A 22,585-nucleotide genomic window follows, 5' to 3' on the forward strand; every position below is an offset into this window, starting at 1 on the left:
GAGAAAAGTGCAGTATCACAGCAAAAAGAGGCATCCTAGTAAAAGTCATAGAATATGGGTAGGTGCCAAAATGGTGGAGTTTTAAGAAGCAATGCTATGAATTGCTTCCCCAAAAAATCCTCCAAACTAGAGGACTAGGATTAGAAAAAGCGCCAAACAGAATCAAGATGAAGACATCAAGAAAAAGTCATGATAAGCCATTTATCCAACTCAGCCTAGCATAGGGAAAGAGACAGAGAGGTCTTTGGACACTGGGGAAAGGTCAGGCTAGGAGCACACTGCACATAGTACACTGCAGCATCCTGGAAGGAGCTGCAGACTTGTGCAAGAAGAGGTCCTAGACCATACCGGGGCTCCACCAGACATACTGGGACACCACAGCAGGGACAGTTACCAACTGGCAGCTTTATCACTTAATACCCAGTTCCAGGGGTGAAATGAGAAGGAGACCTACGTAGGAGAATGGCATCCTGTGTATGGAGGTCTTGAGCTGCGTATGGTAAAAGAAAGAAGTTCAGAAACCAGTACTAGTAGCAGTGGTATGGATCATACCCAAAGCTCAGAGCAGGGTCTCGCTTCTGGCACCTAGTCCAGCCTGCAAAGAAATAATCAGAGCAGGAATCCCAGACCAAAGGGCAGCTTACACTTCTGACACTTTGGAATGACAAGAGCTTTCTAGATGACCAAGCCCAGCAGCAGACTACTCTTGCTCAGGTCTAATGCGGGGAGTGGGGTTTGGGAGGGTGTAGTAGCAATTTAGATTTGAAGATCTTTCCCATCCATTAATAGGCCATGTGACCTGCTTACATCACAGGAGGTCTAAGTTACATGGTAGGAGGAGGTTCCTGACAGGAAAAGGAAGTTATATCACAGGAAGTTCTGAGAGAGCGAGACAAATGTTATGGCTGCTAATGGCCACCCTTGTGATTGTTAGAACTGAACAGGCTGACTTAGCTGTACTGTGAGTTTGTTTTGGAGAAGACTCCAGCAGGGAGTCAGAGAGGTTTTGGGATCGTGAGGCTGTAGATGTATTGAATGTTTTGGGTTCCTTGCTGTTATGATGAAGTGGACTGACTGGATAAATAGCTTGTGGGATATGGTTCTCTGGTGTCTGAATAGATGGTTTACTTCTTCTACCTTCTATGTGGAGAGTCTCATATACTTTGCAATACAGAACTACAGAGGCATTTTGACAATTATCATCTACATTGTTATTACTGCCTTACTGCTACAGAGGGAACTTAGAGGGCTCAGACCAGGAGGGGCAACAATCAGACTTTTCACTGGATCAGAACAGTTGAGGAGCACTGTAAACTTGCAAGTCCCCAGTTTGTCCCTAAGATCCTAAAATAACTCAACCCTCAGTGACCCCAAGAAAGCAGCAGCAGGAACAATGCAGACCTTCCTTCTAGAAGTGTGGCAGAGCCCAGCCCTGATATCAAGTCCAAAATCAGAAAGTGGGCTGGAAGAATGGGCAAACAAAAAAAGAATCACAACGTACTGAGCTGTTATAGTAGCAGGGATGTTCATGACATAAATGCAAAAGGAAATGACTCCAAAACATCTACAAGTAGTACCTCATGGGGCGGGGCGGGGGAGTGGGGGGTGAAAAACATCCTGGGCACAAGTAGAATGGGCACATTCTATTGGGCACAAATAGAATTCCTGGAAGAAATGAAGCAAAGGTTTTTAAAAAGAGTAAAAATATTCTTATAAATTAAATGAGCGTACTTGAGGGGAAAAGTTGAAAAAAGAAAGAGTTAGAAAGGAAATTAACAGCTTGGTACAAGACGTACAGAACCTTGCCCAAGCAACACATTCCATGAATATTAGAATGGGGCCAAAGAAAAGTTAATAACTTTATGAGACAATAAGAAACGTTAAAATAAAGTAAAAGGCTAGAAAATAGAAGAAAATATAAGGTATCTCATAGCAAAAACTGACCTAGAAAATAGATTGAGGAAAAAAAATTTAAGAATCATTGTAATATCCAAACACAATGGCCAAAAAAAGAAACTAGACATAATATTTCCAAAAAAATCTTAAAAGAAAACTCTTAGAACCAGAAGATTAAATGGAAATAGAAAAAAATCCACTGATCACCTCTTTAAAAAACCCCAAAATGGAAACTCTCAGGAACATCATAGCCAAAATCCAGAGCTTTCAGGTCAAAGAAAAAATACCACAAGTAGCCAGAAAGAAAGAAATTAAGTACTGAGGAGACACACTCAGGATCACATATGATTTAGGAGCTACTACTATAAAGGAGCAGAGAACCAGGATATGGGCTTATAGCCAAAACTAATTTATCAAGCAAAACTGAGTATAGTGCTATAGAGGAAAAAATGGACCTTTAATGAAATAGAGCACTTCCAAGTACTCCCAAGGAAAAGACCTGAGCAGCAGAGCAATTATGAAGTACAAACACAGGAATCAATAGAGATATAAAAAGGTTGATGTGAATAAACAATGATAAAGGACTAAACAAGAATAAACTGTTTATATTCAAAACTGGGGAGATGTGGGGCAGCTAGGTGGGGCAGTGAGGGAGTCAGAAGGACCTGAGTTCAAATGTGACCTCAGACACATGACACACTTACTAGCTGTGTGACCTTGGGCAAGTCACTTAACCCCAATTTCCCTGACTTTCCCCTCGGAAATAAACAAAACAAACAAAATCTGGGGTGATGTGATATGTGTCCCCTCTGAACTTTGTCATCAACAGAGTTCAGAGACAGGGTTAAATTAGATAAGATCTAGAAGTAATTTTGTTATGTCTTGATGGTTTAATTCTGAGTGCAAGTTGAAGTATAATTTTTTACTCCATTTTTTCTTGCTTTTTTTGCAGAGAGATTAAGTGACTCATCCACAGTCAAACATCAGAAGAGCTAGAATCAAAAGACAAGTCTCCAAGCCAATGCTCCTTCATCACCAAGAGGCAACAACAGTGCGTTGAAAAAAAAAAAACATTAGCCTTCAGCCAGGAGACATTCCTACTCAAACTATCTGGGGCGACTTACTTAAGTTTCTTCATTTATAAAAAAGGAATAATAATGCTTGCATTAGTTATCTCAGGGAGAATTGTGAAGAAAGAACTTTTTGAATCCCAAAATACTAAAGAAAGATATATCATAATTAAAATCTTCTGTGTCCCAAATAGTTCAAGAATTTAACAGAGAATGAGGTAAAAGGTGCTGTGAAGGCTAACCACAACAAAAACTGTAACAAATATTATTTGTAAAAACTGCAAAGAGCATACTTTCCATTTTGGCAAAGTTTTTTTGTTTGAGAGGTTTTAGGAGTAATTATAGTTCAATTAAGCTAATTAACAATCTCACCTATTAAAAACATAGTTGAGAACTGAGAAGTAAGGACACACTAAAAAGGTGAGGACACCAAAGCAGATGCCACAAAGTTCATGCATTTCAGTTACAGAAGTTTCTTAAGGCCCCAAATCAAAGGCCATTTATTTTTATTTTGTACATGATGCTAACAAACTTGGTTATTTGATTTCCAAGTGCTAGTCAGATAAGAACCAACAAATTAGGAGAGACTACAGACAAGACTTTTACCATATGAGAACTGGTAACTAAGCATAAAGGAAGAGAAAAGAAAAGGAAAAACTCAAAAAAAAAAACCAAAAAACCAACCCAACCCACAACAATCTTGGGCCATTTAGTGTAGGGGCAAATAGTCCTACACACTGCAATAGGCACTAAAGACATATGTTGAATAGTATAATAAATGTTTGTAATTACAACCCTGAAAACTATTTTTAGAAGGAAGTATGTGATATGTTTAAGAAAGATCTTTCTTCCTTTCATTGTCAGGAAAGGTATAGGGGCTAGAGTAGTGATTTTATCAATATAGTGAACTCCTAGGTAAGGAAATTCCTTCTACCAACGCAGGACGAGACATCTTCTCTGGAAGAGTGTTGCCTAAAGCAGTGAGAGGTTAAGTGACCTAGCCAGACAATGTCTGAGGGGAGATTTGATGCTAGGTCTTTCTGGCTCCAACTGCTACATCACACTGCTTCTCTATGTCAGCACAGAAGGCATGAAAATGACTAGAAAAGGTGACACATGGCACGGAGCTAGGGGTGGTACAAGGGACAGAACCAATCGTACGGTGATGTTGAGTCCTGGGAAGAAGAACATCATAGTAGCTGCAGAGATGATTTGGAAATGGGTGATAGAAGGTGGGCAAAGCCCCCAGACCCTTCTGTCCCTGCTGTATCACCACTGGTGAATAACACACTAGAATGGGGACTTGAGGTAATACTATTAGAAAGATGCCCCCAAATAGTGCTTCCAGACCTCAAACTATCTATTTCTAATCATCCTAGTGTTCAATACCCAGTATTCAATAAACTTGAAAACACAAATTACCTAGCAAAGAACTCCCTGTTTGATAGATGCTACTGTGAATCCTGGAAGCAGACTGACAGAGATTAAGTTTAGACCAACATCTTATACCATATTCCACAATAAATTAAAAAATAGATAAAGAACCTGAATATTAACAATCATTCTATAAAAAATTGGAAGATAAGCAGATCAAATATTTTTCTCAGTTACTGATGGGGGTGGGGTGAGCTCTTAATCAAATAAAGGATAAAGGCAATTGCCTAAGATAAAATAGGTAATTTTGATTACATAAGATTGAAAAGCTTTGGCATGAACAAAATTAATATATCTAGGATAAGAAGTAAAACAATCAAAATTAAATTTGTCAGGTAAGTGTTTCACCAGCCATCCAAGGTTTTGTTACTGGTTGGCTCCATGACTCAGGACCCTTACCAATTCTGCCATGTGACTTGGCTTCAATTTCTTCCTTTTTCTCACCCCTGACACCATTCAACTGTTTTTGCAGGCAGCATAGTGTTACATGGAAACCAAGGTCCCAGACACTTTCATTAAGTTCGCTCCTAAAGTCCAGCAACCCATGGTAACAAGTTAAAAGAAGTTAATTTACATGATAATATGGCTAATAAGGGGCAGAGTTACTACTGAAGCTTGGGTCTTCACACATCTAGCCTAGCCCTCTTCTCATACACCATTTAACACAAATGAGTAACCCCCGAGTGCTTACCAGGGTTATAACAGCATAGACTAGCTTATGACACTTATAAATCTTCTATAAGACTTTCTTGGGATTCCTATCCTTTTTTTCACCCAACTCTTCATATTTGGTTCCCAAACAAATCCAAATACACTATAAATAGCATAAGCACCAGTGCCTTCTCACATGATGATGCAAGGCATGTGAAAACAAAACACTAACAGAAGATAATGGTGAAGAATCAGTTAACAATCACTTCTTAAGTGTTTGCTGTGCCTAGCGCTATTTAGAGGCTGGAGAGGCAAAGACAAAGATGAAACAGTCTCTGCCATCAACTTACATTCTGTGGAAGAGATGTTGTTCACATGTATAAGTAAGTATACTAAGAATAAATACAAAGCAATTTAGAGAAAAGGCATAGTAGCTAGAGCAACAACTAAAGTAGTTGATGGCATTTGAGCTTAATGCAGAAGGAAACTAGGAATTCTAAGAATGGGTAGTTAGGTGGCCCAGTGAATAGAATGCTGGAGCAGGAGTCAGGGAAGACTCATCTTCCTGAGTTCAAATCTGGACTCAGACACTTAGTAGTCGTGTGACCCTGGGCAAATCCCTTTAACCCAGTTTGCCTTAGTTTCCTCACCTCTAAAATGAGCTGGAGAAGAAAATGGCAAAGCATCCCAGTATCTTTGCCAAGAAAACCCGAAATGGGGTGATGAGTAGGACCAGACTGAACAACAAGGAATTCTAAAGAGCAAAATGAAGAGAAAGTGCATATCAGACAGGGGGGATAGCTTCCCCTTGCAAAGGCATGAAGACAAGAGAGCAAATAGCTTGTTGAGAGAAATCGTCAGTCAGCCAGCAACAAAGTATGTGGAAGGGAGTACTGCTTTCAACTCCATGGAACAAGTTCCCTTCCTCAGCCTGGTACTACCTGAAATCCTCCTCCCCTTCCCACTTTCCTGCCTCTTGTGCTGTCCCTATTAACTGTATCCCCAGTGCTTAGCACATTTTCTAGCATATAGTAGTTATCTACTATATACATATATATACATATATATAGTATACATACATATATATATATACATATATATAGTATACATATATATACATATATATAGTATACATATATATATATATAATAGATTTTTTTTATTGGATTGGAGTACTTTATAATAACTTTGGAAAGATAATTTGGAACCAGGTTGTGAAGGGCTTTACCGCAGGAGTTTGAAATTGATTCTGGAGTCAACAGAGAGCCTCTGGAATTTCTTGAGAGTGACATGGTTATACCTGTGGAATATCACTTTGATAGCCCTTTGGGAAATGAATTAGAGGAGAGACTTGAGGCAAGGCAACCAGTTAGAAAACTATTGAAATAATCCAAGTAAAAAGTGATGAGAGCCTGAAGTAACAGTGGCTACACCAGTGGAGAGAAAGGGACTTAAGTGACTTTTTATATCCCCAGCACTTAGCACAGGGTCTGGCACATAGTAGGTACTTAACTTACTGTCTGATTGTGTGGTGGAGGTGAAAGTCACAAGGCTTGGCAAATGATTGCATACAGGAAGTGAGAAAAGGGGGAGGATGTCACTGTGATTGAGAGTCTAGATGTTCTGCAATATTCGTTGTTTGAACGACAAAGAAATGAGGCTCAGGGAGAGGTAAGGGTTGGATATATGGATTTGGAAGAGCACATCTACATAAAGATTGAAGCCCTGGGAGTAGACGACTCCCCACGAGAGGACGAAGAGGTACAATCCCAGACAGAACATACAGAGACACCCAAGATTAGAAGGTTGGGAGAGCGCCAGGATCCAGCAAGAGGAAAATTGGCGGGGGGGGAGGGGGGGGGAAGGACAGGAGTGTTTCCACCCCCATCTCCCAACGTATCCCTAGAAAGGATCTGTCCGCAGCGTCAAAAACAGCAGATAAAGATGGAAGAGGACTCAGGAAGATCACCGGCTTTAGCTGGTAAGGAATGAATGGGGAGACCAACGTGGTAAAAACAATTTCATGTTCTTAGACCCAGAGACCCAAACACTCACACATTCCAGATACAAGCGTAACTTCTATTCCCCCATTCCCCTTTTCAAGGAAATCCCGCGAGAAAACCCTCAGATCACGCGCGCTTTTCCACCCCCAGCAGCCTATGCTAAAGGGTCGCAGCGAGAGGTCTTGGTCCCGCCTCCCTCTCGTTCCTGGCCCCTTCGAGATCTCGAGAGAGTGAGGAAGAGACGTCCGTCTCGCGAGCTTTTCAGGCGGACACGCGCAGCGGCGGCGGCGACGTGAGTGCGTGTGCTGCGTGTCTGCAGAGCCGTGGGGGCGGGAACAGGATCAGGTTGGGGGGGCGAGAAGTCCTTGGTCCACGAGTTACGGAAGCCGGCGAGCAAGCGTGGCCGCTTCGCCACAGTCCAGTCGTTCCTGATGCCCAGCGCCAGCCGCCAGAGTCAGGAGAAACCGCGGGAGATCATGGAGGCGGCGGAAGTGGGTTTCCTTCTTCCCTGGGGCCGGGAGGACTAGGTCGTCTGGGCGGACCTGCTCTGAGGGGTGGGGGAGAAGGGTGAGCTCGGGCCCTGCCCTAGAGGGTCACCGTGAAGCCCAGGCCAGGCCTTGGGGCCTGCTCGCTGTCTGTAGTCTCAGTGATCCCCTTCTCTCAACTAGGCCTCCTGAGTCTGGGACCAGGAGGAACCCGCCTCAAACCTGCGTGCCTGTGTGTGTGCCCCAGTATGCCTTTGTGTGCCCTTTACAGACCCCCGTCCATGGGGGTTCTTAACCCCCACCCAAAACACAATGGGAGTCCTTAACCCCCCCCCCAACACACGTGCCGGAGTCCCTACCTACCCCCCTAAACACACATACGGGGGTCCTCACCTATCCCTCAACAAACATACCGGGGGGTCCTTACATACCCCACACACACGGGGGTGGGGCTCCTTACCCCCACACACACCCATATCCTCATAATAAAAAAAAGTAGGCACCCTCAGCTCCACTTATACCCCTGTGGCTTAGGTTCATGCTTAGGGCGTCTGCTCTCACCACCCACACCCCCTGACCCTCAAAAGTGTTCACTATGGAGGAGGTAACTTCTGTACTCCCAAAATGCACTTGAAAGCCAGCCCTTCAAGCTGTATTCAGTACTCTTGGTTGTTTAAAAAAAAATCCCCGATTATTTAACTTTCACACCCACAATTGCAATATCTCTAGGACTTATCGGAGGTGTTAATTTCATTTTTCGAGCATTAGAAACTGAGATTAAATGTTTTTTTTCCTGAAGTTGGTGGCTGTGGCAGGAACGCCACCACCCCCCCTTTTGCAAAACTGAAAAGATTTAAAGGAGACTGGCAACACTTTGTGCGTTTTTGTGCTAGTATTAGAGTATCTTACTCTTTTCTCCTATTCTCATAAAGAGTTCTGAATAGATAATAAATTGCATAAAGTGCCTTTGTCATTCACAAAGCTGCACAATAGTTGTGAGGTTCTGCACAAGGCATTTAATCTCTCAGCCTCAATTTTCCACCTCACAGGATGGTTGTCAGGATCAGAGGTAACATGTAAAATGATTTGCATACCTTAACCCATATGTAAATGCTAGCTATTACTAATAAATGTGCGTTTATAGTATTAGATGATATTTATGTTCTGATGGTAAAGAAATGTGCCGTGTCCTTTTCAAAACAGGGCATTTGTGTAGACTTAGCTTTTTCCTTTATTGTTCATCTCAGTTCCCCTAGGATTCTGAACATCTGAGTCAAAGTGGGACTATTAAATCTCTTTTTAGATTCCATAATTGTTCCATATGTATAACACTTGCACAAAGCCTGCCATATAGTGGACATTTAATAAATACTTACTAACTTGACCAGTGTGTGGAATAGAGTTCTTAAAATATGAAGGTATTACAACCATAGGAAGACCCCATGAAAAAAGCTGGACTTCAGTTCTTTGGCTAAGATGCTTGGTAACCCTAGCCAAGTCATTTAATCTCTTTGCACTTTCCTCAGCTATAAAATGAATATTTGCACAACCTATTTCACATATGTGTGAAGAAAGTGCTTTAAAATTTACAACATAAGCTTTATGTAAACGGGAGTTGCTATTGTCTGATAATTTCTTGATCGAATATTAATCCAGCTCACATATATTGCCAGAGGCCTACCATTGCATAGAGGGATCTGTGGCTACTTAATGCATATTCAACTGCAACATGAATGTAGTTTTGATGCTTGTGAAAATGAAAGATTTGAATTATCATTTTAAGCATTGTGGTTGCATATATGCATATAGTCCAGATTAATTTCTCGACTTAAAATTCAAGGTTCTGTGTAGATGGCGGGGAGGGGAGAATTGACTTTTCTTAACCATGTTTTATCTAACAGCAATAGAATGACTAGACAGAAGCGGACAAATTACATTAGAAATACCTACTATTTACACTGTCACAAAACTAAGGAAAATTTCCTTTTGATTTTTGAGATGATGAATCTTTGAGTTAATGATACAGCTTTACAAATACAGCAAGTCTAGGTATAAGGTTGAGGTCATGAAGTCCAGTAACACACAAAAACCGTGAATCTTACAGTATGCAATAACTTGTTTTCTGTGAAAGGGCCATTTAAAAAAAAATTGGGAGGTGGGACATTTTTTGACGTTTAAAGGGAAAAGTATAAGTATTATGTGAAATATGTCAGATCTTAAGCTGCTATAGAAATCTGGAACTCAAAAGAATTTCCTCCAAAATTGGTTGTAAGTCTTTAAATACTTTTTCCTGGGATAAGAAGAAGCTAATAATGTAATCTAGCCAGATTTGTCTTCCTCCTAGCATGTAGGAATTTATTTCACTACTTTGAAACAGTCTGACATATTTTGGAGAAAACATTAAAGTGCATAAGTTTACACCTGGCACAGTAGATCAAGAATTGGAGTTGGAGTCAAGAAGACTTGATTTCAAATCCTGCCTCAAACAGTAACTGTGGCTCTGGGTGAGGCATTTACTCTCTTAATCTTGATTTTCTCATTTGTAAAATGAGAATAAGAGTAACATATGCCTCACAGGATTGTTGTCAGCATCCCAAAAAAACCATATAAAGTGATCTGCAAACTTTAAAACGTGTGTGAATACTAGCTATTAATAAAATGTGTTTAGTATTAGATGATATTTAGGTTCTATTGGTAAAAAGACATGCCATGTCTCTTTATAAAAAGGGCATATATAGGCTTAGCCTTTTATTATACATCTCAGTTCCCTTAGGATTCTGAATTTCAGAATCAAAGTGGTACTAAATGTTAAATCTATTTTCATATGCATTTTTAATATATTGACTTTTGCTATAGGATCTGTTTTTTTGAACATGAAGACATAAAAATCTTTTTTTTTTAAATTTAGGATTATGCTAAAGAAAGATATGGAATATCTTCAATGATACAGTCACAAGAGAAACCAGGTTAGTCACTATTTTTTGTAAAGATTAAACTTTTTTCTTGCCTAATGCCAAGAAAAAATGTTTTAAATTCTGTGATACAATGAAAAGAATGCTGAATTTACAGTCACAAAACCTAAGTTCAGATCCTTGCTCTGCCACTAGTTATGTGACTTGGGAAAGTCAGTGTCCTTCTCTGGGCCTCAATTCCTCATCTTCTTTTAAGAGGGAGGAGAAAAGGAAGTTGGACTAGGTCAGTACTGTTAAAGTTAAATAGAAACCAGCTTACTAAACCATGTATACAGATCCCTTTGGGTACATACTGACTTAGCAAACCATATATGTTTTGTTGTATTTTTCTTTATTTTGTTAAATATTTCCCAGTTACATTTTAATCTGGTTTGGACAGCACTCAGAAGTGTGGTAGGTATGACACCTCTGTGCTCTCACATAAGGTTCCTTCTAGTGGTTGATGTACAAGTCTATCATCCTAAGAGCACTAAATGGCCTAATTGGAAAATGTCAATCGTACTGTGTTATATGCTATTAAAAAGATATTCAAATATATTCATGATCCCATCTTTGTAGGATCTTTGATTTAAAATAAGATAGTAAAATAAGACCCCACTTGCAGAAACATTTGGTATTTCAAATGAGCACTTAGCATTATTAAATGGAAGAGAAGTAGTTGATACTTATTAGGAATGTTGATGTTTTAAGGTTAACTTCCTCAAATCCATTTACTTTGGATTCTTTACAAAGCTTTGCCTACTCTAGGCACTTATCTGTTTAGATACAATTATGATTATTTGTGCCTGCTTTGAATTTACTAAATCTTTCCCATATTCTCATTTTGTTTAATTCAAGATATTTGGAGATGATATTGTAGTTTAAATGTATACCATGGTAACCTTTGTAAAACTATAATATGTTGAGAGTTTTTTTTCATTATTTTAGTCTTTAGCTTGCCATTAAAATTTGACCCTAATTCATGATTATGAAATCTGATTTTTCTCGTTTGAATTCTACTTTTTCTATAACTTTTTGCCTAATAAAAAGCTTGATTTTTTAAAAATTCTTTTCATTCCTCTTTATTAATAACTTGAGTTTTTATTAGTTACTTTTTGTCTGATACATGAATTTATATTTTTGTGAAGCTAAAACTGCTACTAATTGTGTAGACATGAATGCTTCAAATAAGAGAACTGCCCAAGAATTTTGTACTTTTAGGATATAGTACATTCATACTTCTATTTACATCCTTTTGAATTTACTCTATTCCCTCATCACAAATTCACTTTACATTCCAAATTTACTTAATCCTACAGTGTACCTGATATAGCCAATTAATGAAATTATTCTCTATGCTAGTTTTATATTTTCTAAAATTGTGTAATCATATGATCTTAGGTTTGGAATGAACCTGAGTTCATTTATTCAGATTTAATTTTTAATGCCATCTCAGGTGTAATTTTATAATACTTGCTACTATTGTTTTTCCAAATTTGTATACTGAATGTAGGTGGAATTTTAGAAGGAAGAGTCATATCTCCTGTCTCTACAGCTCACCAAAATCTCCTGGGAATTTTCAGTCTCCAGAACTGTCAACTAAACAATCAACTATTCAAAATTCTGTCCTAGTGAATTCATTCTATGTTGCTTTGGCTTTACACTTCATATTTCTGACTTCCTACTCATTACTCTTCCAACCTTGGCCTTCTTGTAACTTTTTCCTTTTGAGTTACATAAATTTTTCTAGTAAGAGGTTATACTGTTTTGCCTTTCTTCCCTTTCTTGTCTCCTATTGACTGAAACTATGCAAGGGAGAAATAATGATTTAATCCAGTTGGAAATAGATTTCAGTAGATTTGATCTCAAGTCTGGGAAGCTCTAGTTGAAAAAAATATAGTTTTGATTCATCAGTCTGTTCTTTTTTACTTTTGGCTGTGAAAACTATTCAGCTCTCAGGAAATTACCTCTTTCTTTTTTGTCTCTTGCTTGTGTGAATGTACTCTCTGTAAGAGGATCATAGTATTATACTTATATCTTGAAGGGATCTTAAGGACCAGCTAGTCCCAACACCTTTATTTTGCAGATAAGGAAACTGAGGCCTAGAAAGGTTAAATGGTTTGTTCAGGGTCACAAGAACTAAGTGGCAGAGACCATAGTGGTCATACCAAATCCAGGGCTCTTTATGATTTTCAAAAGAGAAAAGAAATTGTAAAGAAGCATATTTACACTAAAATACGAGATTTGTGTTTATGTACTCTGTGTTAGAGTGAGTATTGTAATTACAGTTTCAGTGTTGCACATGACATTGACTGCTTTGCTTCTCTTAGGCAATATAATAAACCTTTGGGAATAAGGAACCTCTTCACAATTATAAGTATGATTTTTTTTTAATTTATTATATTTAGTTTTCAGCATTGATTTTCACAAGAGTTTGAATTACAAATTTTCTCCCCATTTCTACCTTCCCCCCACACCAACATGGCGTATATTCTGATTGCCCTGTTCCCCAGTCAGCCCTACCTTCTGTCACCCCACTCGCCTCCCCTTTTCCCTTTTGTTCTTGTAGGGCAAGATAAATTTCTACGCCCTATTGCCTGTGTCTCTTATTTTCTAGTTGCATGCAAAAACTTTTTTTTTTGTTTTTAAAACTTTGAGTTCCAAATTCTCTCCCTTCTTCCCTTCCCACCCACCTTCCCTAAGAAGTCAAGCAATTCAACATAGGCCACATGCGTATCATTATGTATAACCCTTCCACAATACTCATGTTGTGAAAGACTTACTATATTTTGCTCCTTCCTAACCTATCCCCCTTTATTGAATTTTCTCTCTTGACCCTGCCCCCTTTCGAAAGTGTTTGTTTTTGATTGCCTCCACCCCCATCTGCCCTCCCTTCTATCATCCCCCCCTTTTTTTTATCTTCTTCTTCCTCCTTTTCTCCTGTGGGGTAAGTTACCCAATTGAGTATGTATGGTATTCCCTCCTCAGGTCAGATCTGATGAGAGCAAGATTTCACTCCTTCCCCCTCACCTGACTTCTCTTCCCTTCCTACAGAACTGCTTTTTCTTGCCACTTTTATGGGAGATAATTTACCCCATTCTGTCTCTCCCTATCTCCCTCTCAATATATTCCTCTCTCATCCCTTAATTTTATTTTATTTCTTTTAGATATCTTCCCTTCATCTTCACCTCACCCTGTGCCATCTCTCTCTCTCTCTCTCTCTCTCTCTATATATATATATATATATACACATACATATATACATACATACACACTCACATATACATATATACGTATATATGTATATACATATATAGGGGTGTGTGTGTGTGTGTATATATATATATATATATATGAATATTCCCTTCAGCTACCCTAATACTGAGGTCTCATGAATCATACACGTCATCTTTCCATGTAGGAATGTAAACAAAACAGTTCAACTTTAGTAAGTTCCTTGCAGTTTCTTTTTTTTTGATTACTTTTTCTTGATTCTTGTGTTTGAAAGTCAGATTTTCTATTCAGCTCTGGTCTTTTCACTGAGAAAGCTTGAAAGTCCTCTATTTTATTGAAAATCCATATTTTGCCTTGGAGCGTGATACTCAGTTTTGCTGGGTAGGTGATTCTTGGTTTTAATCCTAGCTCCATTGACCTCCGGAATATTGTATTCCAAGCCCTTTGATCTCTTAATGTAGAAGCTGCTAGATCTTGGGTTATTCTGACTGTGTTTCCACAATACTCAAATTGTTTCTTTCTGGCTGCTTGCAGTATTTTCTCCTTGACTTGGGAGCTCTGGAATTTGGTGACAATATTCCTAGGAGATTTCTTTTTGGGATCTATTTGAGGAGGCGATCTGTGGATTCTTTCAATTTCTATTTTGCCCTGTGGCTCTAGAATATCAGGGCAGTTCTCCTTGATAATTTCTTGAAAGATGATGTCTAGGCTCATTTTTTGATCATGGCTTTCAGGTAGTCCAATAATTTTTAAATGATCTCTCCTGGATCTATTTTCCAGGTCAGTGGTTTTTCCAATGAGATATTTCACATTGTCTTCCATTTTTTCATTCCATTGGTTCTGTTTTATAATACCTTGATTTCTCATAAAGTCACTAGCTTACACTTGCTCCAATCTAATTTTTAAGGTAGTATTTTCTTCAGTGGTCTTTTGGACCTCCTTTTCCATTTGGCGAATTCTGCCTTTCAAGGCATTCTTCTCCTCATTGGCTTTTTGGAGCTCTTTTGCCATTTCAGTTAGTCTATTTTTTAAGGTGTTGTTTTCTTCAGTGTATTTTTCAGCATTTTTTTGGGTCTCCTTTAGCAAGTCATTGACATGTTTTTCATGGTTTTCTCACATCCTTCTCATTTCTCTTCACAATTTTTTCTCTACTTCTCTAACTTGCTTTTCCAACTCCTTTTTGAGCTCTTCCATGGCCTGAGACCAGTTCATGTTTTTCTTGGAGGCTTTTGTTGTAGGCTCTTTGACTTTGTTGACTTCTTCTGGCTGTCTGTTTTGGTCTTCTTTGTCACCAAAGAAGGATTCCAAAGTCTGAGACTGGATCTGGGTGTGTTTTTGCTGCCTGGCCATATTCCCAACCAACTAACTTGACCCTTGAGTTTTTCAGTGGGGTATGACTGCTTGTAGACTAAAGAGTTCTATGTTCCATGTTTGGGGGGGATGCGCCAGCTCTGCCACACCAGCACTGCTCCTTCCCCAAGAACCCCCAACCCGGACTGGGATAAGATCTTCAGCAGGCTGTGCACTCCTGCTCTGATCCACCCCTTAATTCCTCCCACCAGGTGGGCCTGGGGCCGGAAGCAACTGCAGCTGTCCTTCTGTAGCTGCCCCACCTCCGCTGCACCGCACCCCCCCCCCCCAGGGGGCGGTAGCCGAACCCAAACTCCTTCCACTCTTGCAGCTTTTCCCACTAACCTTCTCTGTTCTCTTTGGGTTGAGAAGTCTGGTAACTGCTACCGCTCACTGATTCAGGGTGCTAGGGCCCGCTCTGCCCGGCTCCAGGTCTGGTTGGTCTACGCTGCCCACACGGGGCTCTGCTCTGCTCCGCTCCCAGCTCCGTGCAGGATAGACCTCACTGGATAGACCAGGCTGTTCTGGGCTGGAGCCCTGCTTCCCTCTGTTCTTTTGTGGGTTCTGCAGTTCTAGAATTGGTTCAGAGCCATTTTTTATAGGTTTTTGGAGGGACTCGGCGGGGAGCTCACGCTAGTCCCTGCTTTTCAGCTGCTATCTTGGGTCCGCTTCCTGAGTCAAAGGATATTATCCCTGTCTTCCTGCTTTTGTTTTCTCTTCTAGATTAATGTACTTGGTTTTCTCTGCAAACAGCTGGAAAAAGAAACTATATAAAAACTGAAAATGTAGTGGCATTGGTGGGTGGTTGTGAGTATGGGTGTATAGTTGGGCCTGATTTTGAAAAAATGATAGGCAAAGGTTACCTTGCCAAAAAATACAAGTCAGGGCAGAGCCAAGATGGCAGAGTAAAGGCAGAGTTCCCCTGAGCTCTCCTCCAAGCCCCTCCAAAAAAAGACAAGTCAGGATCCTCTTGTTGCTTTCCATAAGTATTTTTAATTTATAAAAATACTTTTCCAAATTCCCATTAACTCAGCTCCCTTTGAGCATTTAGATTCTTTTTTGATCAGGTACACTTCATACATAAATTGAAATAATTTTTTTATTTGAAATTTAAGAGGTTAAAGAAGCATCCAGATTATTTAAGGTAGTTTTAGCATAAAATATTTTACAAAACAGATTCACAGATCCCAGGTTAAGAACCTCTACTTTGGTCACTATCTTAAATGCAAGTCACTAGCCAAACTTTTTATTTTTCAGCATATAAAATAAACCAGTCTCTTCTCTTGGTAATCATTTGTGCTCCTCATCATACCCAACCTCACCCTTAATTATTACTTTGTACATTTCCCTGTAGTTCTCTCCTAATTTCAACTGTAGACTTTCAACATTTTTAAGTAGGAAAAAAAAAACCACAATCATTTTCCCCTTGTTGCTCTCATTGAAATCTTGTTATACTTGGGTTTTGGTAGAATAAAGATATAAGAAACAGGAAATCCCAGGAGCTATCAAGAGATGATAGGATAAAACTATTCACCTAGTTGTATGCCAATTACTGAAGCTAATAGTTACAGTGAAATAGGATTGGGGGTGAGGGGTGGGGGGTTTAGATTGACTTGGTTTGGACTTTAGATTTACTTGTTCAAACTTGTTAACTTGCTTAACTTGTTTCATGCAGATCGAATTTTGGTTCGAGTTAAAGACCTGACAGTACAAAAAGCTGATGAAGTAGTTTGGGTTCGTGCCAGAATTCATACAAGCAGAGCTAAAGGTAAGATATTGTTGTGTTTTTAGTTATTTATGAAAACTGTATTTGAATTTATTGCTCTAGTTTCTCATATAAAAATTGATGAACATTTTACTTGTGGTATTTAATTTAAAATATTTGCCCATGACTAATTGCATAAGACATTTTGCCTTGTTCCAAAGGACAGTAATCTACAGACTAGCCCTTAATCAGTCAAATATTTATTAATGGTTCTCTACACTGTTCGAGGTGGTGAGGATACAAATATAAGGAATGAAACAATCCCTGCTCTCAAGGAACTTGCATTCTAACTTTAAGACACTACTGAGAACCTTTTAAAAATTCGGTGCTTTACTAGCATCCCTTAGAAGTTAAATCATGAAGGGAAAGGATTCTGGGAAGCTGGTGGAGTAGGTCAGAAAATTCCAAGCTCTCAAGATTTTTTCCCCCAAAAGAGATAAAATAGTACCTTAGGGCAGTGAACGAAGTACAGGTAAAATGAAATAAGAATGGGGCACAACGGGGGTCTTCCTGGGACAGTTTAAGAAGATCAGAAGAAAACTCCCAGGATGAGATTTGGTCCTTTTGAAAAGTGATTCCTCTAGGTTGGGGTCTGATTTAACCACAAGAGGCAAGCCATGGGGTTAGTTGGTTTGAGAGGCTGCCTTAGCCCCAGCCACAGGAACTTTTACCCCAGGGGTAGTGAAGGGAGTTGGGCATCTGAGCCTGGGGAAGATCAAGGGAACCTCTGCTAAGAAGAAACACCAGACCTAGCTGTATTGTGAAGAGTGGCAGGGGGAGAAGGAACCAGTACATCCCTGGAGAGTGCAGAAGCAGTGGGGCAGAAAGCCCCTGGCTCTGGGCACTTACAGGAGGTTGGAGGTTTGACTTTGTTCTAGGCTAGAGGGGAGAACTGAAGATCTGGGGCAAGAGGCACCATACTCCAGGGCTTGAGGTGATTACAGAAATTAAGCTATTACCACCAAAAATGCACGGGCAAAGGATAAAGAATCCAACAACAGAATGATACAGGAATAGAGAAGACTAGCGTTCATCTTTAGAGGAGGATATTGAGGTAAAGAAACCCCCGAAAGAGTAACATCAAATGGTCACCTGCCCAAAAAGAATTCATAAAAGATCTTTAAAAAGTAGAAATCAAATGACAGAGATGGAGGAAAAACTAAAAAACAAAAAGGAATAATCCAAGAAAAACAAGGTTATGAAAGGAAAGTCAGCCAATCAGAAAAGGAGGTCCAGAATCTTAAAGAAGAAAATGACACCTTGAAAATTAGAATTGGATAAGGTAAAGCCAGCAACATTATAAGAAGGTGGGGCAGAGCAAAGATGGCCGCTTGAAAACAGGGACTCACTTGAGCTCTCCCTCAAATACCTGTAAAAAAATTAAACAAATTCTAGAGCTACAGAACCCATGAAATGACACAGTGAAATAAGTGTCCAGTCCAAGATAGCCTGGAAGGTCTGTGGGAGTGGTCTATCACACTGTGCTGGAAGTGCAGCTTGGGCCATGCTGAAAGAGACCAAGCCTGAGTAGGCCAGGGTGGAGCCAGCCTCAGCCCTGAATCACTGAGCTGTAGCAGTTTCCAAACTTCTCAACCCACAAATGCCAAAGACCATGGAGCAGGTCAGTGGGACCTGGGTAAGAGAAGTGCACGGTCTGGCCCCAGCCCCTGGGTGGTGGAGATGCAACTGTGGCTCCAGGCAGCTGCTTCGGAAGCTGCAATCCCACAGACAGTTAGGGGAATCAGGCAGCTGATCAGAACAGGATAGCAGGGATCTCCTGCTTTGCACTGCTTGGATCTTGGTCGCAGTGCTGGTTGGGGGTTTTTAGGGGAGGAGAAGTGCTGGTGTAACAGAGCTTGCAGTAACTGCGGAGAGGGAGTCCTCCTGGTAGTTACACAGCAGAAAGCAGTGCTGGCACTGATACACCAGAGCGTAAGAGTATCATACCACCTCAGAATAGAAGTAGCTCTGAAAACAGCAGCACAAAACCCCTGAAGCTTGGGACAAAGCAGTCTCCACTCTGGAAGCAGTCATACCCTGACGAAGAGCTCAAAAGTCAAGTAATTGGCTGAGTAAAGAGCGGGCAGCATAAAAGAACTCAGCCTATAGCATCTTTCTTTGGTGACAAAGAAGATCAAAACATACAGCTGGAAGAAGTCAACAAAGTCAAAGAGCCTACATCAAAAGCCTCCAAGAAAAATAAGAATTGGTCTCAGGCCATGGAAGACCTCAAAAAGGATTTGGAAAAGCAAGTGAGGGAAGTAGAGGAAAAATTGGGAAGAGAAATGAGAGTGATATAAGAAAATCATGAAAACCAAGTCAATGACTTGCTAAAGGAGACCCCCAAAAATACCAAAGATAATAACACCTTGAGAAATAGATTAACCCAAATGGCAAAAGAGCTTCAAAAAGCCAATGAAGAGAAGAATGCCTTAAAAGGCAGAATTAGCCAAATGGAAAAGGAGGTCCAAAAAGACCACTGAAGAAAATACTGTCTTAAAGATTAGAATGGAGCAAGTGCAAGCTAGTGACTTAATGAGAAATCAAGAAATTATAAAGCAGAACTAAAAGAATGAAAAAATGGAAGACAATGTGAACTGTCTCATTGGAAAAACCATTGACCTGGAGAATAGATCCAGGAGAGAGAATTTTAAAATTATTGGACTACCTGAAAGCCATGATCAAAAAAAGAGCCTACACATCATCTTTCAAGAAGTTATCAAGGAGAACTGCCCTGATACTCTAGAGCCAGAGGGTAAAATAGAAATTGAAAGATCCCAAAAAGAGATCAAGAAATAATTAAACAAAATATGAATAATGAAAAAATAGAAGAGAAAGAAAAACAACAGATTTGGAGAACAGATCAAGAAGAGAAAACATGAAAATAATTGGACTAACTGGAAGTTATGATAACAAAAGAATCTTGATACGCTAATAGAAGAAATAAAGAAAATTGTCCTGAAGTATTAGAACAAGGGAGGAAAGTAGAAATAGAAAAAAATCCATCAATCACCACTTAAAAGAAACCCTACGAGGAATATCATAGTCAAATTCTGAAACCCCTAGCTCAAGGGTAAAGTATTAAGAGCAACAAGAATAAAAGAATTTAAATATGATGGTGCCACAATTAGAATTACACAAGACCTGGCAGCAGAGACCTTAAAAGACTGCATCTTGGAACACTGTACATCAAAGAGCAAAAGAACTGGGGCTCCAGCTGAAAATATCATACCCAGGAAAATTAAGCAAAATCCTGAATGAAAACAAAATGGACATTATCAACTATCAGACTTTCAAGACTTTGTTAAAAAAAAAAACCTAAACTTAATAGAAGAATTGACATAAAAGAGCCAAGAGAAGTAGAAGTTACATACCAAAGACTGACTATAAGGGATTCAATAAGGATAGGCCATTTACTTTATGTATATGTAAAATGTATGTCTAAGATTCTTATTAATAATTGGGTAGCTCATAAGAAAGTTTGGGGTAAACCTGAGTATGATATGAATTTAAAAAGTAAAGCCATTTAGGAACAGCTAAAAAGTATTTTATTGAAATGAGGTACAAAAGGAGGAATTGACACAGGAATTATATGGGGGAGAAGGATTGGTACTTTTGTTGGGAATGGTTTTAAGAGGAACAATACATATATATTTAGAAGAGTATAAAAGTTGTCCAAATTCGGAAGAAATAAAATGGTAGGGGAATGGGGGGAGGAGAAGACGAAGGAGGTATCTTTAGAGGGGAGGGTCAGGGAATAGGTAAAACGAGGGTTTTGAAGGGTGTTTAGATTTATGGCAATGGGAGGATAGGGGAGGGATCCTTGGAGCGGGGTAGGCAAGTAATAAGAGGGAAAGGTAGCAGGTAGAAGTAAAGTAGAGGAAGCAGGAAGAATAGGAAAAAGAGATATGCACAAACCAAAACAAAGATCAGGAGTAGAATGTGTTTAGAAAAGTATTTTGTCTACATACATATGTATGTATCTGTATATCTATAGCTATAGAGAAACATATCCAAATTTAATTGTAGCCTTGTGGGGGGAGGGGAAAGAAAAGAACAAAGTGAAAAAATGCACAGCAGAGAACAATAGAAAATTTACAAGGAGGCAAAGAAAAGATGGACAGTTCTCAACACAGCATGTATTTATCATACAGGCTTTCTTGAAATGAAAATTTATTGTTAAATATTTTGAATCCTCTCTGATCTGCTATGCGCATGGCATACTTTTTTTCTCTTACTTTGTGTTTAAGTTCCAATATTTAAGTTTATGATATATTTTTGTTTCTTTTTTCTATTCTGTATTTGTGTTCTGGTGTTTGAGTCTAAAATAAAATTTTTAAAAAAAGAAGCTAAATCATGAAGCCTAATTTGGCCTGCCTTGGTTATTCAGACTTCTTGTTATCAAACAATGCCTTAAATTTTTTTTGCCTTTTGGGGGGGGGGGCAGGGTAATTGGGGTTAAGTGACTTGCCCGAGGTCACACAACTAGTACATGTGTCAAGTGTCTGAGTCTGGATTTGAACTCAAGTCCTCCTGACTCCACAGCCGGTGCTCTACTCACTGCACCACCTAGCTGTCCCCAGTGCCTTAAATTTTTACATTTTCTTGTCTACTGTGTCTCAAAACAAGCCCTTCCACTTTAGAGTAGCCCTAGTTATCAGAAAGCTTTTCCCTACACTAAGCCCAAATCTGCTTCTCGGAAATTTCTACTCATTGCTCTTAGTTCTGCCATATGTAGAATGCATCTATCTGTCTTTCATATGGCATATTTTAAGATACTTGAAGTTACAATGTCCTCTTCAAATCATTTCCTTAAATTAGTTTTTTGTGATTCTCTTAGCCAGTCCTCTAATAGTATGGTTTCTGGTTGCATTCTTCTGACCAGCTTGTCAGTTTCCTTCCTAAAATACAGTGACTAGAACTGAATACATTACTCTAGATGTCACCTGACCATATAATAGAATTATCAGCGTTCTTCTTTCTGTGGACACTGACCCTGTAGTAGGGGATAGCAGTGATGTGTTTTTGGCTACCATGTTTCACACTTGTTTGGAGCTTTGGTCCAATAGATGTTTTTCCACCAAATTATTATTTGGCCAATCTTTCTCTAGCTTATAAAGTTGGGGGGGGGGGGGCAGGCAGAAGGGGCAGGAAACAAAGTGTAGAAGTGAAATTTTACCCTATTTGATTTCATCTATCATTCTAACTTGTTGACATCTTGTCGTAACCTGGCCAATCATCTGATTCGTTACCTTTAACTCTCAACTTCACTCAGTTTGCAGATTTATCTCCAACCAGTTGACAGATCTTGCCATTTCTGCTTTGCATTTCCTGTCTAATTCCTTCTGGTCCCTTCCACAGCTGCCACCCCAGTTCAGACCCCCATTACTTCTTTCCTAGATCATTGCAACAGCCTCCTAATTTTTCTTCCTACCTTAAGTCTATTAAGTTGCAATCTATTCGATATACTGCCAAATAACTTTCCTCAAACACAGATGTGACCATATTATATTCAGCTAACTCTGGTGGCTTCCTATTGCCTCTAGCATAAAATATAAAAGCAGCTAGATGGTGCAGTGGATAGCGTGCTGGGCCAAGGTTCAGGAAGATTTCTCTTCCTGAGTTCAAATCTGGCTTCAGACACTAGCTATATGACCCTGGGCAAGTCACTTAACCCTGTATGCCTTAGTTTACTCATGTGTAAAATGAGGTGAAGAAGGAAATGGCGAACCACTTGAGTATCTTT

General features: G+C 39.5%; 1 protein-coding gene across 1 annotated transcript in view; it reads left to right on the forward strand.

Moving 5' to 3' along the window:
* The first annotated feature begins 7,294 nt into the window (after positions 1-7,294).
* DARS1 (aspartyl-tRNA synthetase 1) overlaps positions 7,295-22,585 on the forward strand; it is an 88,449-nt gene continuing 73,158 nt past the window's right edge. The window contains exons 1-3 of the mRNA XM_036745504.1: positions 7,295-7,545; positions 10,448-10,505; positions 16,750-16,842. Coding sequence (XP_036601399.1) covers positions 7,486-7,545; positions 10,448-10,505; positions 16,750-16,842 — 211 coding nt within the window. The 5' untranslated portion in view covers positions 7,295-7,485. The remainder of the gene's footprint in view (positions 7,546-10,447; positions 10,506-16,749; positions 16,843-22,585) is intronic.

This window comes from Trichosurus vulpecula, chromosome 2 (assembly GCF_011100635.1).
Source record: "Trichosurus vulpecula isolate mTriVul1 chromosome 2, mTriVul1.pri, whole genome shotgun sequence".
Taxonomy (NCBI): domain Eukaryota; kingdom Metazoa; phylum Chordata; class Mammalia; order Diprotodontia; family Phalangeridae; genus Trichosurus; species Trichosurus vulpecula.